Genomic DNA, 20,752 nt, shown 5'->3' with positions numbered 1-20,752 from the left:
TTCTGCTTGTTTCCTCTTCCATTTTCCCCTCAGCCCTAACCAAGTCTCCACAACAGTTCATCTGTGATGACATAAAATCCACAATTTTCTTTTCAATACTTTCACAACACTTCCACAAAAATCTTATTCTCATGATGCATTTTATGCCAACTGTACAGTTCAGGGAAGGCAAAAAGGGACTGAGGATGGTACAAGTGAGATGAATTAATCATTAAAGGGATGGGATGAGTGGTCTGCCATACAAAGAAATGTTTAAATATTTGGTAAGGGAATGCAGTTTGTATATAATCAAGGCATAATTCTTTAATCACTAAAACCATAATTCATATGCAAGAAGAAGGTGAGTACGTGTAGAAGTTACTTTTATCTCATTAATGAGGGAAATGCTAAATGGCAAAGGTAGTTCAATGAAGATATGAGAAATTAGGATTTATGTAGTCTGTGGGAAAAAAGAATACTGAAATAAGATCACCAAATTAAACCAAAACTTGCAAATGTCCTATCTTTGTGGTCATTTTTCTACCAGGCAGAAAAAATGATACTTTATTAGTTTTATACAAGTTTACAGTGTTGTAAAATATCTAGCTCCTAATCAATTATGAATATTAAGTCAAACAAAGTTATGTTCCACAAAACAGTCAGATGACCCTTACATGGGCTTTTTACAAAAGGCTCAGGTGTCATATTAAAAGGTTGCATAGTCATTTTTTTTGCCCTAATCCCACGTGTTGGCCAATATTCTGAATAGTATCTAAAGTTACTCACATATACAACTGTGTGCTCTGAATAGGCAGACCAAAGTCTTGACCAAGTAAACCCTTTAAGTTTGTAAGAAATACATTTAAGGTGAATAAAACCAAAGACTAGTTTATATAGCAGTTTGCTATTTCTGGAGGGGATGGAAAATAAAGCCATTCCACTAAATTATTTAATGATAAATATAACCTAGTCTTAGAGAATTAAAATACTGGGCCAGGGTGTAGGAAATTGCTGCCAATTCAGATTCAATTTATTTAAAATCAAACACATCACTGTTTAGATTCAATCCCTCCCCAGGAGTAAATTTTTCTCTCAATTTTCCCATTTCTACTAATGGCAGCTCTATTTTCTCAGCCTCCCATTCTGAAACCCCTGACTGACCTTTTACTCCATACTTACATTATCATTGACAGTCACTTTCTACATCCTAAAAATTCTGCTTGCTCGATGTCTTACATCTAATTTCTACCAACCCTTCTCATTAACACCACTGTGATTAAAGTTTTCCTGAAGTAATCTTCATGACTTTAGTCCCTACCTAAACTGATCTTTCAAGACTATAGGTTTAGAAAAGCCACTGATAAGCGCTCTCCAGTGGCTTTGCCTCACGTACAGTTTAAGCCTACTAACCTTTTCCTGAGATTGATGGCCCTGGTTTTTCCACCTTTCACATTATACCTATTGCAGGGTCCTATGTTACCACTATTTTACTTGATTGGACCCCCGCCTTTTAGAATGCTGCCTGTTCTAAATTGTTCTCTTATTAAATAATACCATTTCCCTGAATATTTTTCATATCTGTCCTAGAAGACTTTTTGTATCTTCTCAAAGAATAAGATATTTCCTTCTTATGGGTCCTTCTAGTCCCTATATTTAATTTATTTTTTACTTCATTTTTTTATTATGTTATGTTAATCACCATACATTACATCATTAGTTTTTGATGTGGTGATCCATGATCCATTGTTTGCGTATAACACCCAGTGCTCCATGCAGAACGTGCCCTCTTTAATACCCATCACCAGGCTAACCCATCCCCCCAACCCCCTCCCCTCTAGAACCCTCAGTTTGTTTCTCAGAGTCCATATATTTTAAATAGTGTTTTATAACATCTTATTGATTATAAATTCAATACAGAAGAAAGACTGTATGTATACATCCTTGTGCACCATGCAGTGCCTAAGTGTTGTGCCTTGCATACAATAGTAGCTTGATAATTAATTTGAAAATTGCTGCTCAGGTCCTCCCTTATCATGTTCCCTGGTGCTATTCCAAAGATGGAATTCAAGACAGGATCATAGCTTTAATACAGTATGCAATTCAGTATGTTCTTATGCCAGGAAATATTTATTCACCCTATTAATTGCCATAAAGAGGCATGAGCCAAGTATCGAGTATATGCATTGCTGTTATTGGTTTGGCATTTGCTCATGCTTCAGATAAAGGTTTGCTTTCAGATGGTTATTTGGTTATTTATTTATTCTGGAAAATGCATATTCCTAAATTTTTCATGGGCTTCTTTATTGTATTAATGATTACCATGCCACTGAATATATGCCACGGAGGCCCTACGTACATGTGAGAAGGCCGAGCCATTTTTTTTAACCATTTTAACTACCTGTAACAGTCATGAATTATCTACCTTGTCCACATGCCCTAAACTATAGTCGACTGGCTTAACCAATTTATAGTTAAAATGATGTGGATTCGATCTTCCACTACATGATTTTAAAGGAGAATATTCATGGCTTAATTTTGAGAAATCATATGTATACTATATATTACGTGATATAATTATGTATGATGTGTTTGTATGCATCATGTAGAAGCATAAGACAGCCCTGTGCCGGGGCTGACTACTAGCTCATGAGAGCCACTTGTCTATATCTCTCCCAACTATGAGTTTACTGACCTTGTGTTAGTAGCTTGGAATCCACCAGGCAGGATTTAAGATGTGGAAATTAGCTGACTCTACAAATCAGGGAAATTTTTTCTCCCTGGAAAGCCAATTGTTGAATTTTTATGGGCATACCACTGTGTGTGTGTGTGTGCGTGTGTGTGTGCGTGTGCGTGTGCATGTGATATGTATATATGCCCTAGACTGTGCTGGAAAAAAAGTAATTACTAAGAGAACTTGACAAGTCAGCTTTTTGCATTCTCCATTGTATTCACCTTTTTTCATTACTGTTTGCATATCATATTTTATTTTATAAAGTGCTGGGATGAAGTAATATTACAACATAACCTCCCTTACTATTAAGTCATGGCAATCCTGGGAACCTGACAGCAAGAGAATAAGTTAATGCAGTTTCTTAGTGACAAAATTATTCTAATACTCAAACTCATGTTTTATTGATACCTTTAAAATATGAATAGGAAGTTAAATGTGTATTTGCAGAACAATATATAGGCTTGAAATTTATCGATAGAATTGTTTTATATCAATAAGAAATAAATCTAAACTTCAGATATGTTTCTAAATAAATAATTGTACTCCCTTCTGCTATCTGATTTCACTTGCATAGTGATTTATTTTCAAGAATAGCATGGCTGCTTGCTTTCTGAATTGATTTGTAAAGACTGCTAAGCGAAAAGCAGTCCAAGTATAGAGATTAATTTTCTTCTAAAGCATTTGTTATAAAATATTAAAGCTAAAACAAATACAGGAGGTCATCTAATCCAAAATTTCTCAGTGTGTTCACCACCCCCATTCCACCCAAGAAGTAAGCCTCCCATAAGTAACAATGACTCACCAAAATAAAGATGCTTAGCATCAGGATAGAGATTTTTCTCTAAATGACAGATAAAATTTCCCAGGTGAGTTTAATATACAACATCCCCCACCACTACCACCACTCACCATATTCCACACACTTATGGCAGTGTGTCATTCCAAATTAGAGTCACTGATCTAGTCCATTAGTTACTATTTTTTATTTAAAAATCTCAGCCCCAAACAAGTTGAGACTCAAGATGATGCATAAAAAGAAGGGAATATATCTCAGTGATTTTTTTATTCTAGTATTTCTTCTAATTCTCTGTGTCTACTTTTTGTATGTGGATGGGTCAGGAAAATAATTTCCTTTTAAAAAGGAGAACATTTTGGGATGCCTGGGGGCTCAGTCGGTTAAGCATCTACCTTCGGCTCAGGTCCTGATTCTGGGTACTGGGATCAAGTCCATAATCAGGCTTCTTTCTCAGCGGGGAGCCTGCTTCTCCCTCTGCCTGCCACTCCCCCTGCTTGTGCTCTTTCCTTCTCTCTCTCTCTGGCAAATAAATAAAATCTTTTTTAAAAAAGCAGAACATTTTCTCTGAAATAATGAATACCTTTTGGCTACATACGTATAGTTTTAGAAATTTTCATTAGCATAACTTCTTTTCATGAAAGCTATTTTTTTTTTTTTTTTGGTCACATAGAGTTGAAAGTAGCTACTGTTCCTCATTTGCAACCCTATTACTATTTTCAGTTACTTTTAATAGCATTTTTAGCGACAAAAATTTTAATGCTTTATTGATGGCAAACTTTAAAAAATGCATTTCTCTACTGGTTTCTCTGAAAAAAATATAGAAGAAAGGGAAATTTATCACACTGCCAGGGTATCCTGGGTAGGTGGACATTATAATCAAATTCAAGTCAGTTCAATTCAATTTAAGGGATTTTCACAAACTGTTTGGCAGTAAATTAACAATTTGAAGCCAAGGCCCATGTCTTGACTCTTCTATTTGTGTTTGGTTTTATGGTTTACAAAGTTTATTTATTACCCACATAAAAAGAGACCTGAAAGGATCATCCAATAAAGCCAGAAGTGGCTGCAGTCAAGAGGGTATTTATTATAGTGCAATAGAAGTCATACAGAAGCAAAGTATTTTGTTTAATAGTGAGGGACTGGTTGATGTTTAACAACCATCTTTTTTTTAAAGGACTGATTAATGGCATTTACTAATTTCTGTGGTGTAATTATTCTTACTGTGACCAATTTCAATTTCTTACTGTGACCACTGCTGTGGACATCAGTGAAGGCAGAGTTGGAAAGAGATGCTGATGCTAATACTTCATGAAAAAGTGCTGTGATGGAACAATCACGTTTACTGTCTAGCAGGGTGCTAGAGCTGAAACGTGATTGTTCCATCACAGCACTATTCAGAGAGGACCCACTCTCATACAACATGCAGATGTAATAGGAATTTATAAGCGAAACAATAGAAGAAAGGACCTCTCTTAATGAATTTGTGCTATAAAAATTAGGAACAATAGTCTTTGAAACCATAGAAATACAGTTGATAAAGATTCTGAACTTTGAATAACTGAATACTAACTATAATTTGCATTCAGCATTGATACAATAAAGGGCAGGGCCATTCCATTATAGAAGATAGCCAGCTGACGAACAAAGGGAGAAGAAAGACACCTATAACAAAATGATTTCCCTTAGCCAAAAAGAGGTTAACACTTTCACTAGTTTCATAGAAGGGAGAAATTTGCTTTCCCTCACAAAACCTATCTGGAGGAGTACAAACAAAAGAGACTCCATGCTTTGTTAAATTGGGTACTTATCCTGTGCTGAACAGTAGAGATTGAGAAAGATAGGAGAAATGAAGAAGTATGATGAAAGAAGTAAAAAGAAGCAAGGGAAACAAACATGAGGTAATCATGTAGCAAAACTATGTGTAATAGTGAGAGGATTTATATGGAATAACACCTAGAATGTTTCACAGATATGTTGACAATATGCCGCTTATTAAAATAGGTGCAGTGGGAGTGGGTGTATTTTATAAGGATAATCTGCACTATGATCCCTTCTATATGAAGAGTTTATTAAACACTACTTTCAGTTTTGCTGCCTTCATTCAGTATAATTTATAGATGTATATTTGTTTTTCTGGGGAAATTTCCTCAATGTTCTTTGTGTCATTTCTCTGGCTGCCATTTTGTAGGTTTCTGTTTATTTGTAAAAATCAAATTTCATTCTTAAAAGGGAGCCTTATCTCAGCTAGGTTCTATCTCACCCTTATTTGAGTCAATACTCAACTTTTAACTGTGACAATCAGAACATGTCTACATAACCAGCTTCAGCCAGAAAAAGAGAAAAACCCTAGCTCAAGAGAAGACCAGGACTATTATGTAGAGATACTTTTAAATACTTATGTATTTATTAAGATTTGTATTATGCCAAACTTTATTTTAAAACTTTCAAACTGGTTATTTTGTCACAATTTAAATAAACCATGCTAATAAAAATCTTCCTTGTTAACGTGGGCAGTTGGATTAATTATAACACTCATCAGATGTATATGTCATCATTTGACCCATTTGGTCTCTGATCCATTGACACTGAGATTTCCTATTTATTCAATCAGTTGTATTTCTATATACTAGCAATGAACAAAAAACAATTCCATTTACAATAACATCAAAAAGAATGAAATACAAACAAATTTAACAAAAGAAGTGCAAACTTTCTACTCTGAAAACCACAAAACATTGTTGAAAGAAATTAAAGACCTAAATAATGAAAAGACATTCCATTCATTCACTGATTAGATTTAATATTGTTATGATGACAATACTCTCCAAATTGATCTACAGATTAAACACAATACCAAGCACAGTCACAGCTGCCTTTTTCTTTGCGGAAATCGATAGTCTGTTCTTAAAATTCTCATGGAAATACAGGGGATACAGAATAGCCAAAACAATCGTGAAAAAAAACCCCACAAAGTTGGAGGATTCACACTTCCTGATTTCAAAATTTACCACAAAGCTGCAATGCTCACAACAGTGTGGTATTCACTTGTACATATAGATCAATGAAATAAAATTGAGAGTGCAGAAATAAACCCTTATGTTTATGGTCTATTGATTTGTAGCAAGGATTTCAAGACAACTCCATGGGCAAAGAATTGTCTTTTCAGTGAACGGTGCTAGGACAGTTAGATATCCACATGCAAAAGAATGAAGGTGGACTCCTACCTCATATAGTACATAAAAATGGATTCAAAATGGATTATAGACTTAAGTGTAAAAGCTAAAATTTTAAAACACTTATAGGAAAACGTAGGAGTAAATTTTCATAATCTTGGCTTAGGAAATGGTTTCTTAGATATGACACTAAAATCACAGTGGCAAAGGGAAAAAATAGGTAAATTCAACTTCAACAAAATTAAAAATACATGTGCTTCAAAAGACAACATCAAGAAAGTGAAAAGACAATCCATAGGATAGGAGGAAAACATTTGCAAATCTTATATAGTAAGAGACTTTTATCTTGAATACATAAAGAACTCTTACAATTCAATAATAAAAAGAAAATAACACAATTAAAAATGGACACAGGATCTGGATTGACATTTTCCAAAGAAGATATGGCCAACAAGCACATGAAAATGGGCAACAAGCACATGAAAATACACCCAACACCATTAGCCATTAGGCAAATACAAATCAAACCACAATGGAATAGCATTTGACATACACTAGGATGGCTACAATAAAAAAGATAATGAGGAGAACTGGAGAGGATAAGAGAAAATTGGAGCCCTCATACAGTGCTGGTAGGAATGTAAACTGGTGTAGCCACTTTGAAAAACAGTTTGTTAATTCCTCAAATGTTAAATATAGAACTACTCTATGATCTGTCAACTCCACTCTTTAGGTATTTACCCAAGTGAAATAAAAACTTGTACATGAAAGTTCAAAACAACATTATTCATAATAGCCAAAAATAGGAACAGCCTAAATGTCTATCAAATGCCCATCAACTAATAAATAGGTAAACAAAAGTGATATACCTATCTAATGGAATATTATTCAGTAGTAAAAAGGAATAAAGTATTGCTACAGGCTACAGTATGAATGAACCTTGAAAACATTATGCTATGTGAAAGAAGCCAGTCACAAAAGATCATGTATGATTCCATTTATATAATATGTCCAGAAGAGGCAGCTTCATAGAACAGAAAGTGGGTTAGTCATTGCCTGTGGCTGATGAGTAAGTAAAAAATAGAATACTGTTGGGGTGATGAAAATATCACAAAATTGATTGTGATGATGGTTGCACAACTTTGTGAATATCCTAAAAACGATTGAATTATACAAATTAAATTTGTGAATTACATCTCAATAAAGCTGTTACAAAAAGGTATATAGGCAATATTTCATATTTTAGGTCTAAATCTAAATGATGGTATCATAGTTTTAAAGTCATGCAGAAAAAGGGATATGTCATCCAGCAGATGAAGGGATATATGAACAAAGCCATCTCACTCTGTTAGCCCACAATTGTTTGAGCCTTTATTAGAGTTCTGTGTCTAGTTTTAATCTCCACCCTTTAATAAGGATGTGGAAAATTGAAGATTCTGAGCAGTCAATCATAGTGATGCTAAATTATTATTGACCAAAGTTTATGAAAACACATAAGGATGTTGGTATTGGTATAATTTAATCCAAATTGTGGTGGGGAGGACAGAGCTGCCAGGCACTTGGGCTATGTAAGGAAGTCAAAGGTTGTCTGCTAGTATATGAAGTTTACTAGTATATGTCAGGAGAAGAAATGAACTAGCTCTGCACACATACATTGTACATACATACAATTAAGTAAAGTTGGAATAAATTGAAGCCAGAGAACTTTACATTACACATTATTCTGATAATGAGACTATTTACAGGAAGATGATAACAAAAAGCTTTAAAAGTCTGGAGACAGGGGTGCCTGGGTGGCTCAGTTGTTAAGCATCTGCCTTCGGCTCGGGTCATGATCCCCGGAGTCCTGGGATCGAGTCCTGCATCGGGCTCCCTGCTCTGCGGGAAGCCTGCTTCTCCTTCTCCCACTCCCCCTGCTTGTGTTCCCTCTCTCGCTGTGTCTCTCTCTGTCAAATAAATAAACAAATAAAATCTTTAAAAAAAAAAGTCTAGAGACATTTAAGATTAGGAGATATTCATACTTTTAAGTGTTTAAAGGACATGAAAAATGCATAAGCTTTTTTTGTGTATAAAAATAACAGCATACAAAAGCATATATATTAAATGATCACAATTAGAAAAACTTCATAGCAAAAACACTAGCGAGAAATATACCCAAAGTTTAACAGTTATTATTTATTTGAGGATCAGTGCCTATTATCTTTTCTCGGTATTCTTTCACATTCTCCATAATTCACATAAATATGTTTATAATCAACAAATAAAATTTTAAAATACTTATGAAATACATATGATCTTTCTTAGCTTATGTGTATGGGTCCTCTCCACATATTGTCACATTTTAATCACGTTTTTTCCATAGAGAAGAGATGTCTACCCCACGAACAAAGAGATTATTTTAACCTTTCCACTTCATAGATCTTTAATTTTTTTCTTTAAATTTGAGTAGAGTTGACACACAATGTTACATTAGTTTCAGGTGTACAAGAGTCCACTTCTCTGTACTTTATACTGTGTTCACCACAGTGTTGTTGCCCTTATGTCACCTTACATTATTACAGTATTATTGAGTATATTCCCTATGCTGTGCCTTTTATTCTTGTGACTCACTCATTTCATAACTAGAAGCCTGTATCTCCCACTCTCCTTTACTCATTTTGCTCATCCTCCCACCCTTCTGCCCTCTGGCAAGCATCAGTTTGTTCTCTGTGTTTATAGGTCTGATTTTGCTTTTTGTTTGTTTGTTTATGTTTTTTGTTTTTTTTTTTTTTAGATTCCACATATGAGTGAAATCATATGGTATTTTTCTTTCTCAGTCAGCCTTATTTCACTTAGCATAATACCCTCTAGGGGTGCCTGGGTGGCTCAGTCATTAAGCGTCTGCCTTTGGCTCAGGTCATGATCCCGGGGTCCTGGGATCGGGCTCCCTGCTCGGCAGGAAGCCTGCTTCTCCCTCTCCCACTCCCCCTGCTTGTGTTCCCTCTCTCGCTGTGTCTCTCTCTGTCACATAAATAAATAAAATCTTTAAAAAAAAATAATACCCTCTAAGTCCATCCATATTATTGCAAATGGCACAATCTCATCCTTTTTAATGGCTGTGTAATATTCCATTTAATATATTTTATATATATAAATACCATATCTTCCATACCATACCATATTTATATATATATAATATATATACCTACTATATATTATATATGCTATATATAATTTATATAAATACCTCATACTTCCATACCATACCATATATATATATATATATATATGAATACTACTGTAAATAATATTGTAATAAACATAGGGGTGCATATATCTTTTCAAATTAGTGTTGTTTCCTTTGGGTAAATACCCAGTAATGGGATCATTGGATTATATGGTATTTCTATTTTTAATTTTTTGAGAAAACTCCATACTGTTTTCCACAGTGGCTGTACCAATGTACATTCCCATCAACAGTATGTGAGGGTTCATTTTTCTCCACAATCTCATCAACACTTGTTCCTTCTTTTTTTTTTATGCTGGCCAATCTGACAAGTGTCAGGTCATATGTCTTTGTGGTTTTTATTTGCATTTCCCTGATGATGTGTGATGTGGAGCATCTTTTCATGGGTCTGTCAGCCATCTGTATGTCTTCTTTGGAAAAATGTCTATTCAGGTCCTCTGCCCATATTTTTAATCAGATTGTTTGTTTTTTTGGGTGTTGAGTCATACAAATTCTTCATAGATTTTTTTCTGATTTATTAGATCTTTGTGATAACACTACTGTAACTTATTTTGGATTTGTTATTTTTCACCAGATGTAGCTTGCACACTATATTTGCTCAAATGAGATAACATTTTAATGAAAATTCTTCATCTCTGATTTTATTAGATGATTTATACTACAAATATTTTTTAATAGCAAACTATTTCACAAAGCATGCATTTTACCACCTACATTGCTTAAGTATAAAGAATATATAAAGAGAAAAAGTAAATTGTTTCCAGGGTGTTATGGTTAATTATATTTTACAGTGCCTCTGACTTATCTGTCCTTTGTAGTTCTCAAAGATATTATAACTCAGCAAGTGTTAATGAGTGATTACCATAAGCAAGTTTCTTCTCAGAGTTTCAAAATCTTTATATTCCCACAGAGCAGATAAATATTTTTTTCAAATTAATTTAATAATTCAGAATTTTTGTTTGTAGATTGGCAGGTAAGCAAGCCTGCTAAAAATTAACACGCAATCAAAAAGTGTGCTCTAGCGTGGAGCCTACTTAAAAAAAAAAGTGCTCTGGCTTCTTCTATTATTATTATTATTTGGTATTTGGTCTGTGGTAACTTTCACTGAAAGTCCTACTTAGCTTTTCTGTATGGATTTTAAGTTTGGTATCACATTAATGACTATAATAATATTTACTTAACATGCGTTCATTTCTCAAGAGCTGTAGTCTCCAAGTAATTCTGATTTCTGCTCAGCCCTTATTTTTGGAATAGGACCCTTACATGTGTTTTAAAAAGCCCCGCATTAAAAACATCCAGGTTCAGATCATTACATTAAAAGTTCTTGCTCATCTTCCTACTCAATAGGATTGTGGTCTTCAACCTTTGACTACACAGTGTCTAAGAGCTTTTAAAAAATGCAAATGCCTTGGCCTCACACAGGCCAATTATATGACAATATTGGAAGTGGGAAGGGTGACTGGGGTTTTTAGTGGCGTATTTTTGTTTGTTTGCTTTTGTTTTCTTTTAAGAACCTTACAGGTGGTTTCCAAGGTAGAATAACTTGTGACTAGGGACTCTGCGTTGTTATGTTTCGATTTTCACCATCTAACATAGTGCCCTGGAGTAGTTGTTCTAAGAAGGCTTGTTGAATGAACGATGGACTAAACATCGCCTCCTGTATTTGCCCATGCCCGCATCCTGAGCGACATGAAGTTGAGTCGAGTTCCAGATTTAGTCATGTTGGTCTTCATTTTCTTAGCACAGGTGCAGCAGTGAACAGCAGTGAGAGTCTCCCTCCATCTTCGTCCGTCAATGACATCTCCTCCATGTCCACTGACCAGACCCTGGCATCCGACACTGACAGCAGCCTGGAAGCCTCAGCAGGACCCCTGGGTTGTTGCAGGTGACTAGCCGCCTGCCTGCGAAACCCAGCGTTCTTCAGGAGATGATGTGATGGAACACACACACACACACACACACACACACACAGACACGAACGCACACACACATACGCAGACACGCAACTCTAAGAAAATGGCAAGGGAGAGAATCCGAGCCTAAAATTGAAACCAATCTTTCAGCCTGCTTCTTCTCCAGAGTTCTGTATTGCAGCTAAGCTAAATGTATATTTAACTTCTAGTTGCTCTTGCTTTGGTCTTCCTCCAACGATGCTTACTACAGAAAGCAACTCAAACACAATTAGAAAAGCCTTTTCCATAAAGTGTAATTTTAATGGCTTCAAAACCAGCAACCTGTAACTGCCCTTTCAAATGGCATGACAAGGTGTGCAGTGGCCCCATCCAGCATGTGTGTGTCTCTATCTTGCATCTACCTGCTCCTTTTGGCCTAGTCAGATGGATGTAGATACAGATCCGCATGTGTCTGTATTCATACAGCACTACTTACTTAGAGACGCTACTGTCAGTGTCCTCAGGGCTCTACCAAGACATCATGCACTGGGGTACCACATGGTCCATTTCATGTGATCTATTACTCTGACATAAACCCATCTGTAATATATTGCCAGTATATAAGCTATTTAGTTTGTTAATTGATTAAGCTGTATGTCTTATAAGAAAACATGTAAAGGGGGAAAAAAGTGGGGGGAGTGAGCTCTCTCAGACCCTTGAAGATGTAGCTTCCAAATTTGAACTGATTAAATGGCACCTGTATACCGATTTGTAGAAAGAACATATGTGATGCTTATGTACAGTGTGGGGCGGGAGGGGGTGACAGTTTCCAGGTACTAAATGGTTTGGCCTTTAGAAGGAAGATGGGAGGAAAAGCTGACGGTCTTTTCTTTGACAGCAAGCAGGTAGGAGAGACTCGAGTGTAGCACTGCAGTGCGGAGGAAGACCCCAAGGAGATTATTATCCAGATACTAGGAGACACCGACATCCATATTTTAGAGAGTAAACCCCATTTGTCATTTACAAATTATGTGTCACAACTGGAAAGGGCGTGGCACGTGGTGAGGCAGGGTTCCCGCGTCCATAGCGGATGGTAAAAATCCCTCCCTGGAACAGAGTGGAATTGCCTCCGGATGATGTCCTTAACAGGAAGTGAGCCTACATAGACTATTTTCAGATTGTGGGTTGTGTTTTCCATAAGTGTGCCACTTCCCAAGTTTATACCCTGCACGGTTTTAAGAAATAATTACTTTCTTCTTCTGGAATAAAAAAATATATATATTAATTTCTTAAAAACAAACAAACCCAAAACACGGGGTGATCCTCAGGTCAGCATTGGAAAACATTTCCACAGACATAACTGTTCCTCAGGGGTTTCCCTGACTCCTTACTATGGCTGATGTTTCATGTTTATTCATTTTCATAAATTCAAACAATTCCAGAAGGGCTGATAATCTGAGTTTTGTACTGCAGTTGATGTGACAGCAATAACTCTCCCCATAAGTTACTGCTGCTAAATAGCTTTAGCAATATGAGTTTGTCTTAAAAGCCATGAAGCATTTTGTGTCAGTGTTTAGCAAAATCACCTGAATTTAGCTCAAGTCAAATGAAAGTGCTCTCTTGAGCACTCGAGAAGGCACTGTGAAACATCTTGGTTATATACAGGGCACTCCCAGGGTGACTTCTCAGCAATAACAGGGACCAGGTGGAGGCTTCCCTTCTGATTCACTTTGGTGAAGTGCCCATCACAGCCATTTGCACTCTGACCGTTTTGGTGCTTGCCTATGTGGTGGTACTTCACCGGAAGAAGAAGTGAAACGCATGAAATGGATGGTTGATGAGTGCGATATGACTGGCAAATGGAATCCCTTCAAAAATAGAGCAAACAAGAATGCCGTGCTCTGACAACTGCCTTAAATACAACAATAGGGAAGCTTTGTCTCTTTCAAGCAATAGAGCCAACCCCCACCATCACCATGTGCGCAATGCTGCCATTTATGAGACTGCTTCACAGAGGTCATTTGTTTAAAATGGGGAGAAAACAACACAGTAGCCTGTGCAGCTTGTCCCCTGGAATGAAGTGGCCCAGCTTCTTTCTCTTGCTGCCATTTTTTGGGTTACTATCGCAGACGACCTGATTTTTAAAATACCTCCGCATTCACATGGGCTCTCTCAGTTCTCTTTCTGTCACACTTCCCGCCCCCCACTTTTAAAAAAAACTTCTCTGTACCCCTTATCTGTATTTTTCTCTTGCTGTACCTGTGTCCTTTCTATGCCTTTCTTGCATGTGCGCTTAAGTGCAGGGAACAGGCAGCTGTTTGAAAGAAAGTCGCGAGGGTAATTTCATCAGCCACAAAATGACATCAAAAGCCAGGAGGAAGTCTCCAGCCAGCATCTTAGAAATGCTTGACAGTTAGACTGTCTTCCATGTGTGTAGAAGCGGTGATTTCTTTTCCCTCAGATTAAACCAAGCAAGAACCAGGCAATGCTCGCCTACTATTACTACCTTCCCCAAACTCTGCTAGTCTGATCTCTCCTGTTGAATGGCTCTGGGGAGCTGGTTACCTTTAGCCAGATCCCCCTTATGGACAAGAAAAAATGGAATAAATCCCTCAGATTGAAATCTCATGTACAAATAAAGCAAAGAGTTTGGCTTCTTGCCTGCTTATAGGATGAATTTTACTAGGTTATCAAAGCCAATAGGTAATAAGACAACAAAGAGGATCATCATTTCAAAAGCTCACCAGCCCTTCACCATCTTGGGTCCACTTTATTATAATATCTTCAGGAGGTGATTCTGTTATTATCAAATTCTTAGAATGTATTAGGTTCTGCAGTGAGTCTTTTCTTGAAAAGACAAGTATTTCCTATATAGTCACCTGTTAATTCCAAAGGACTTTCTTGCTTTTCAGACTTGGAAGTGTCAAGTCACCTGGAACTATATTCCTGGAAGAAGGAAGGTCCTGCCTGTGGTTGGGATTCGTTTAGGAATGTGAGGTTGGCAGTCTGAGAGGCCTAACCTTTGCTCACTTCTATAGGGCTGATGGTTTCGCAGTGATCCTTAATGAAATGTTTTGTAGTATTTTGTAGGAGAGATGGCTCTGTGCCCACATGCAGGAGGAATTAAACTGTTGGGAGAGCTTGACAAAACCACCACCACTTTGACATATTGATTTATTTTTCGGTCAGTGTGTTCATTTTTAAAAAGAGATACATTGGCCTTACAACCAAATTTCTTCTTGTGGAATAAGAACCCCTAACAATCTTGCACATCTTCAAGAATCTGATGACTGAGCTTTGTAGGAATGTATACTTGAGGTGGACCCGGTCCTGGCCAATTCCCTCCAAGTGGAGCAAGCTGTTTAATTGAAGACCGAGGCAATAGTTTTTGTTCAATCTGCTACCATGATCAGAAAATATTACTTAAGGATACTGATAGCAGCTGACTGGTAAATCATAAAATAGGCCCTGACAAAGGGAATAAGTGGAATAGATGAGATGAGAATCCATCAATCCTTTTATGACCTGCCAGGGGAAAATTAGCAAAACTGACTTTTAAATTTCAAATAGTCATTGCAAAATCTAAATTCTACAAAGCCTACTTCTATTTAATTTTCTTAACGTATGACAATCGAAATCTTAAAAACGTTATGCTCCTGTAAAGAGCATGTTGTCACCCAGCTTTGCTGAAAAATTGATCTTCTATAGCTCAGAGAAAGGAATAATACTGTCCCAGCAATCTTTGATCCCGATCACTTTGGGTCTTAAGAGGGACCCCACTCCCCACCCACAAGCTCCCCCCCAACATTTTAATTGTGAGTCCTACATTTTCTACAGATGAAATTAAACCAAGCAGGGATACTCCTTTCTGTAAAAACAACAAACAAGTTACAATGTAAATAATTATATTAGTCACTTTCCATGTGACTAAAATATAAGATTTTGTTATTTGTTTTGGCAGAACTTAGACAGTTCTTTCTTTGTCTGAAATGGTTCACTCTGACCCATTTCCTTGGTCAGTCAAGCTGAAATGGAAGGCCTCTGTTTGTATGTGCACTCCTGTGTATCTAACTTTTGATTATGTGGGACCAATGGCCAGTATATTCTAATGAAAACAAATCTCCCAACCCTTGTCTAGCGTTAAACTGTTCACCTTGCCATGTTTATCTTGCAACAAGACCTAACTTGCACATGCCTGTTATTCTGCATGATTGGACTCAAAAGACTATTACCAATGATAAGAATTGTCCTGTGTCAGTGTTTATAAAATGGACTTAAAGCACACCCACGTTCATATACACCTCACCCTTATAGTTCTAGGTCAACCCTGGAAGGCAAAACCATGCATGTCCAGTTTCTTTGCAAGGTCTTAGTGGTGAGAACTGAAAGTCAGCCTGATGGATCAAATGCAATCTCAGTGATGTTTAATAAGGATTTGAAATTATTTAAATCATATCTGTGTTCCTTCTCACTCTCTTTTTTCATTTCTGTTTTCTCCCTTTATTTTCAAAATGTCGGTGGAAGAAGAGGGTGAGTGGGGGAGACCTTTGGCTTTTTTGGACTCTTTGTAGGTGGATGCTGACTCAATACATTGTGATTTCTGTTTCTTACGAATTATTAAAAACCAGAGCAAATCTGCTTCCCTTAACATAAAACCAAATCCAAATCCAGACTTTGTTGGAGTTTGCCTGTTGACAATGGTTATTGTGCTGCTTGTTGTCTTGGGTTTCATGTCCTGATAGGAGCTCTGAAGCATCTCACATGATTTCATGGTGTGCTCTGATTATGCCAGGGAATAAATAAGAAATGAGGAATGACCTACCTTCTCACTATGGGTAAAGACTGTGTGGTATGTATGTGGCCATAAGGCTGTGTTTTCATTTGGGACCGGTTTCACCTAAAAATGACCTTCATTTCTCTCTGCAGATATTAGTTGTGTATCTGCAATTTGGTAAGTTTCTTTTAAGGTATAAAATCAATGAAGGGAAGGAAATCATTTTCTGTGAGGATTAGATGAGTAGAACAGGGTTAAATATCCTTAGGTTAATTTATCAGTATTTCTTTTTCTTATATTACCTTATTTTATTATTATGTTCAGTTAGCCAACATATAGTACATCATTAGTTTTTGATGTCGTGTTCAACGATTCATTAGTTTCGTATAACCCAGTGCTCATCACAACCTGTGCCCTCCTTAATATCAGAATTCCTAATCAGTTTAATTATCACTCCAGAGAGAAGGTAAGCAGGTTTTTTGTCCATATGGTAGGCAACCTTAATATCTTGAACTCCCTGGTGAATTAAAAAAAAACATTAAGATTTTGTGGCTTGATAACGAAGTCACTGAATCTATGTTAATTTAGCTGGAAGTATCTGAAAATGTCAAGGAATGGCCTTTCTGTTTCTGTAAATAAAACATTTTATTTAACCAATTCCCTATTAGAAAACCTGGATGATAAATGTGTTTATTCTTTTGAGTTAGCACAATTTATCCTTTTATTTATAAGAAAAATAGAAGCCAAATGCCTTTTGCATCTCTAGCATAGCTTCTATTCCATTTTTAAACCACAACTCTATACTCTTTTAATAAAGTAAGTTTTAAAATGGCCACATATGGGTACCTGAAAATACCTCCAATATTAAGAAGGGAAATTGCATTCCACTAGATTGCTCTTGGATAGAAAGAGTCAGAAGGAGATATTGGTGCATTGTAGGTACCATAAAAGGTTACCAAATATTTGGGTAATTTGACTTACTTTAGCACTGAGGAGAAGAAAGGAGTCCTGAGAATTACCTTTCCTGCAGCTACTTATGTAAGGACCAACCTAGAAGGATGGTTCTGTTTGCTCAGTAACTGCACTGGGTTTTGCCCAAGGTAGAAGTTTTTGATATTATCGGTTCATCAGAATGCTATTCATACTTGCAGCGTGCTTTCCCCCCAAGGGTTTTGAAAGGCATGCCCGGAACACATTTACAAGTAGTGAAGCACACTGAACATCCCACTGTCTCAGATCACTCTCTGTCAGGGGCCACTGCACGGGGCACGTTCTCTCTCTCAGCTCCAGACCGAATTCCATCTGCTCAACCTTTTACAGAAGTGTGTTCTGTTTTAGTTACTGAAAACAAGCTGTGGAAATGGACATTTCTTGAACGCATGAAATGTGATGACATATAACACAAACAAGTCAAACGCTCGGTTGGAATTTCCTGCCCTTTCTGTGTCACGTATTTCTTGCTTTAAAGACATGCTTCTCCTGCAATTTCAGAGGATCCACTTTCACTCCATGGAGTGGGTGACTTCACCTCCTTGTCACTGAACTTCTGGTCCTGTCCTTCTCTCCACACCCCCCCCCCCACCCCCCCACATCTTGTCTGGAATCTTTCTGTTTACCCAATAGTCTAGATTGTTTGCAACTCAAAAGCAGGTGCAAAATGTGATTCATCTTAAAAAACATTCCACACTCTGACTAGGAAATTGTCTCACTTGTAGTTTGCCTACTATCAATGCTTTTCCATTCACACTGGTGAAAATATTGTCTATGAGAAATTTACACAAAATCGATTTTTAGGACCCAAATAATATTTTACATGGACTAGGGCAACTAGTAATATTAAAGTATTTCTTTTATAAAAGCAACTCTTTGAAAAGCAATTGCTCCTTCCTTAATGTTAATACATTACACACTTGGATTAGGTGCAAATTAAGCTCTAAGAAAATAGCTCTGAATTTCCACTTTGATTTCTGAGCTACATTTTAAAGTCGTACCTTCATTCACTCCAAAAACATTTATGGAACATCTGTCTATGTGTCCTAGGTAGGAGACAAATACGGCATAGTCTTTATCCTCAAAACTTCAGAGTAAATACATCTTTCAGTGTAAAAATCAGTGGCTAAAGCACAATATTTCTATCTCGTTTGTTTACTTTCTTTTAAAATAACAATGTGTTCAGATTAGTGGTGTGACCTGAATGAGTCCATTTTTATTACTCCCTTAAAGCAATGAAATAAGAAATCTGCTTCTTTCAATGTTATCATTTTGTCGAAATGACTCAGCACAAGAGAATTTTGGATATTTTCCATGACATTATAGGAGATCAAACCATTTTTACTTTTATTAAAAAAATAGCATGGAGATAAAAAATACAAGTAGATCTGCATTAAGTCAGTGGGGAAATATGTGTATCTGCACTCTTGTTCCTTTAATTAAAAGGTAGACTGCTATCTTTTGGTATGTTTTAAACAAATGTCAGTCTCCGGATAAAGGGAGAAATGTGATGACACCCTGAGACCTTATCAACGACTTACGGTATCGGTATCCTGAAAAGAATAGATAAAAGGTTCTGAGGCCAAAAAACAAAACAAAACAAAACAAACAAACAAAAAACCAAAAACAGCATGATGTTTCTTTTCTGCATTACATGACGTTTATTTTGATACAGTTTCCTCTGAGAGCGAGTAAGCTCAGAGGCTGGGCTCGAGGCTCATATTTCCGGCACCAAAATCTCTAATCAGCAAATGACATCACAATGGATACTGGAGTCTCTCTGTAGTGATACTCTCATAGGAAGCCAAATCTCTGAAATTTGTGCAGTCTGTGGGTAATGACTGGAGCCCTGCAATGACTTAAGACAGAATTTAGTTATTTTTTATTAAAAATTCTAACTCAGAACATCCCTGGATATCTGAACCAGAAATCGGACATTGAGCTCTGAGCATTCACACTCACCGGTTCACGTCACAAATATAATAGACTGAGCAGTTCAATCACTCAAGGACTGTTCTTGGCACACACAGTTGTGATGAATTCAGGCAACCTTCCTGCCTTTATTTAGTCCATATTCTAATGGGGGAATAAGGTAGTGGAAAGCGTTAAGAAACGAAACAAAGTAGGTTAAAAGGATAAGGCTTGATAAGGGATACTATTTAGATGAGGTGGTCAGGGAGGGCCTCTCAAAAAATATATTTGAGCAGAGACCCAAATAAAGAGAGTGAGCCGTATTCGTATTTGAGGCAAAAGCAAGTACAAGTGCCCTGGGGTAAGAACCTATATATATATACACCCTATATATATATATATATATATATATATATATATGGGTAAGAGCCCTGGAGTGAGAGGCTGTGTGTGTGTGTGTGTGTGTGTGTGTGTGTGTGTGTGTGGCATGACCAAAAGCCTTGTGGGTGAAGCAAAATGGACAAGAGAAAGTGTGATAGTAAGTGAAATTGAAGAGTTAGGCAGGGGTCAGAGCATGGCAAGATCTTGGGATTTTATTCTAAATATAGGAAGATGATGGATAGATTTGAGCAGGGAAATGATAAAATCTAAGTTTTCTTTTTAAAAGGATCTCTCTGGCTGCTGAGTAGAGAGGAGGTTGAGAAGAAAGATAAGAATGGGGACAAAGAGGCTCTTGTAAGATATAACGGTAGCACAGAAAGATACCATGGGGCTTGGACTAGAGAGTGGAGGGGCTGGGAAGGGGTGGATAGAGGACAAAACTAAGATGTATTGTGAAGGCAAGGTTGACAACATTTGCTGATGGATTGATATGTGATATGAAAGAAAGAGATCGGGATAATTCCAGAATTTTTAAAAATCTAAACCATCAAGTAAGTAATGGTGTGCTTGACCAAAGTGGTAAACAATGGGTTAGGAGCACATTTGGGAAGAAAATCATACTTTTTTTGGAAATGTTAGTTGGAGATATTTATTAGATACACTAGTGGAGTAGCAGGAGTGTCTACGAGGCTGGACTAAGGGAAGAAGTTGAGCTGAAACATAAATCTGAGCGTAATCAGCTTGTAAGTGTTACTTATTTTTTTTTTTTTAAGATTTTATTTATCTGACAGAGAGAGAGATAGTGAGAGCAGGAACACAAGCAGGGGGAGTGGGAGAGGGAGAAGCAGGCTTCCCGCCGAGCAGGGAGCCTGATGTGGGGCTCGATCCCAGGACCCTGG

At 36.9% G+C, this 20,752-nt stretch overlaps 1 protein-coding gene across 9 annotated transcripts in view; it reads left to right on the top strand.

Annotated features, from left to right (window-relative positions):
• MAPK10 (mitogen-activated protein kinase 10) overlaps window positions 1-12,575 on the top strand; it is a 317,221-nt gene extending 304,646 nt beyond the window's left edge. For 5 of the 9 annotated variants that reach the window (XM_032400731.1, XM_032400730.1, XM_032400735.1 and 2 more), the window contains one exon: window positions 11,652-11,794. In XM_032400731.1, coding sequence (XP_032256622.1) covers window positions 11,652-11,794 — 143 coding nt within the window. Of the gene's footprint in view, window positions 1-11,646 lie in introns of all 9 variants that reach the window. The other 4 variants (XM_032400737.1, XM_032400738.1, XM_032400729.1 and 1 more) reach the window with 3 other exon arrangements.
• The last annotated feature ends 8,177 nt before the right edge of the window (window positions 12,576-20,752 follow it).

The sequence above is a fragment of the Phoca vitulina genome, unplaced genomic scaffold (assembly GCF_004348235.1).
Source record: "Phoca vitulina isolate PV1807 unplaced genomic scaffold, GSC_HSeal_1.0 scaffold3, whole genome shotgun sequence".
NCBI classification, from domain to species: domain Eukaryota; kingdom Metazoa; phylum Chordata; class Mammalia; order Carnivora; family Phocidae; genus Phoca; species Phoca vitulina.
The sequence above is the reverse complement of the archived record's forward strand: the minus strand, read 5'-3'. Positions and strand labels throughout refer to the sequence as shown.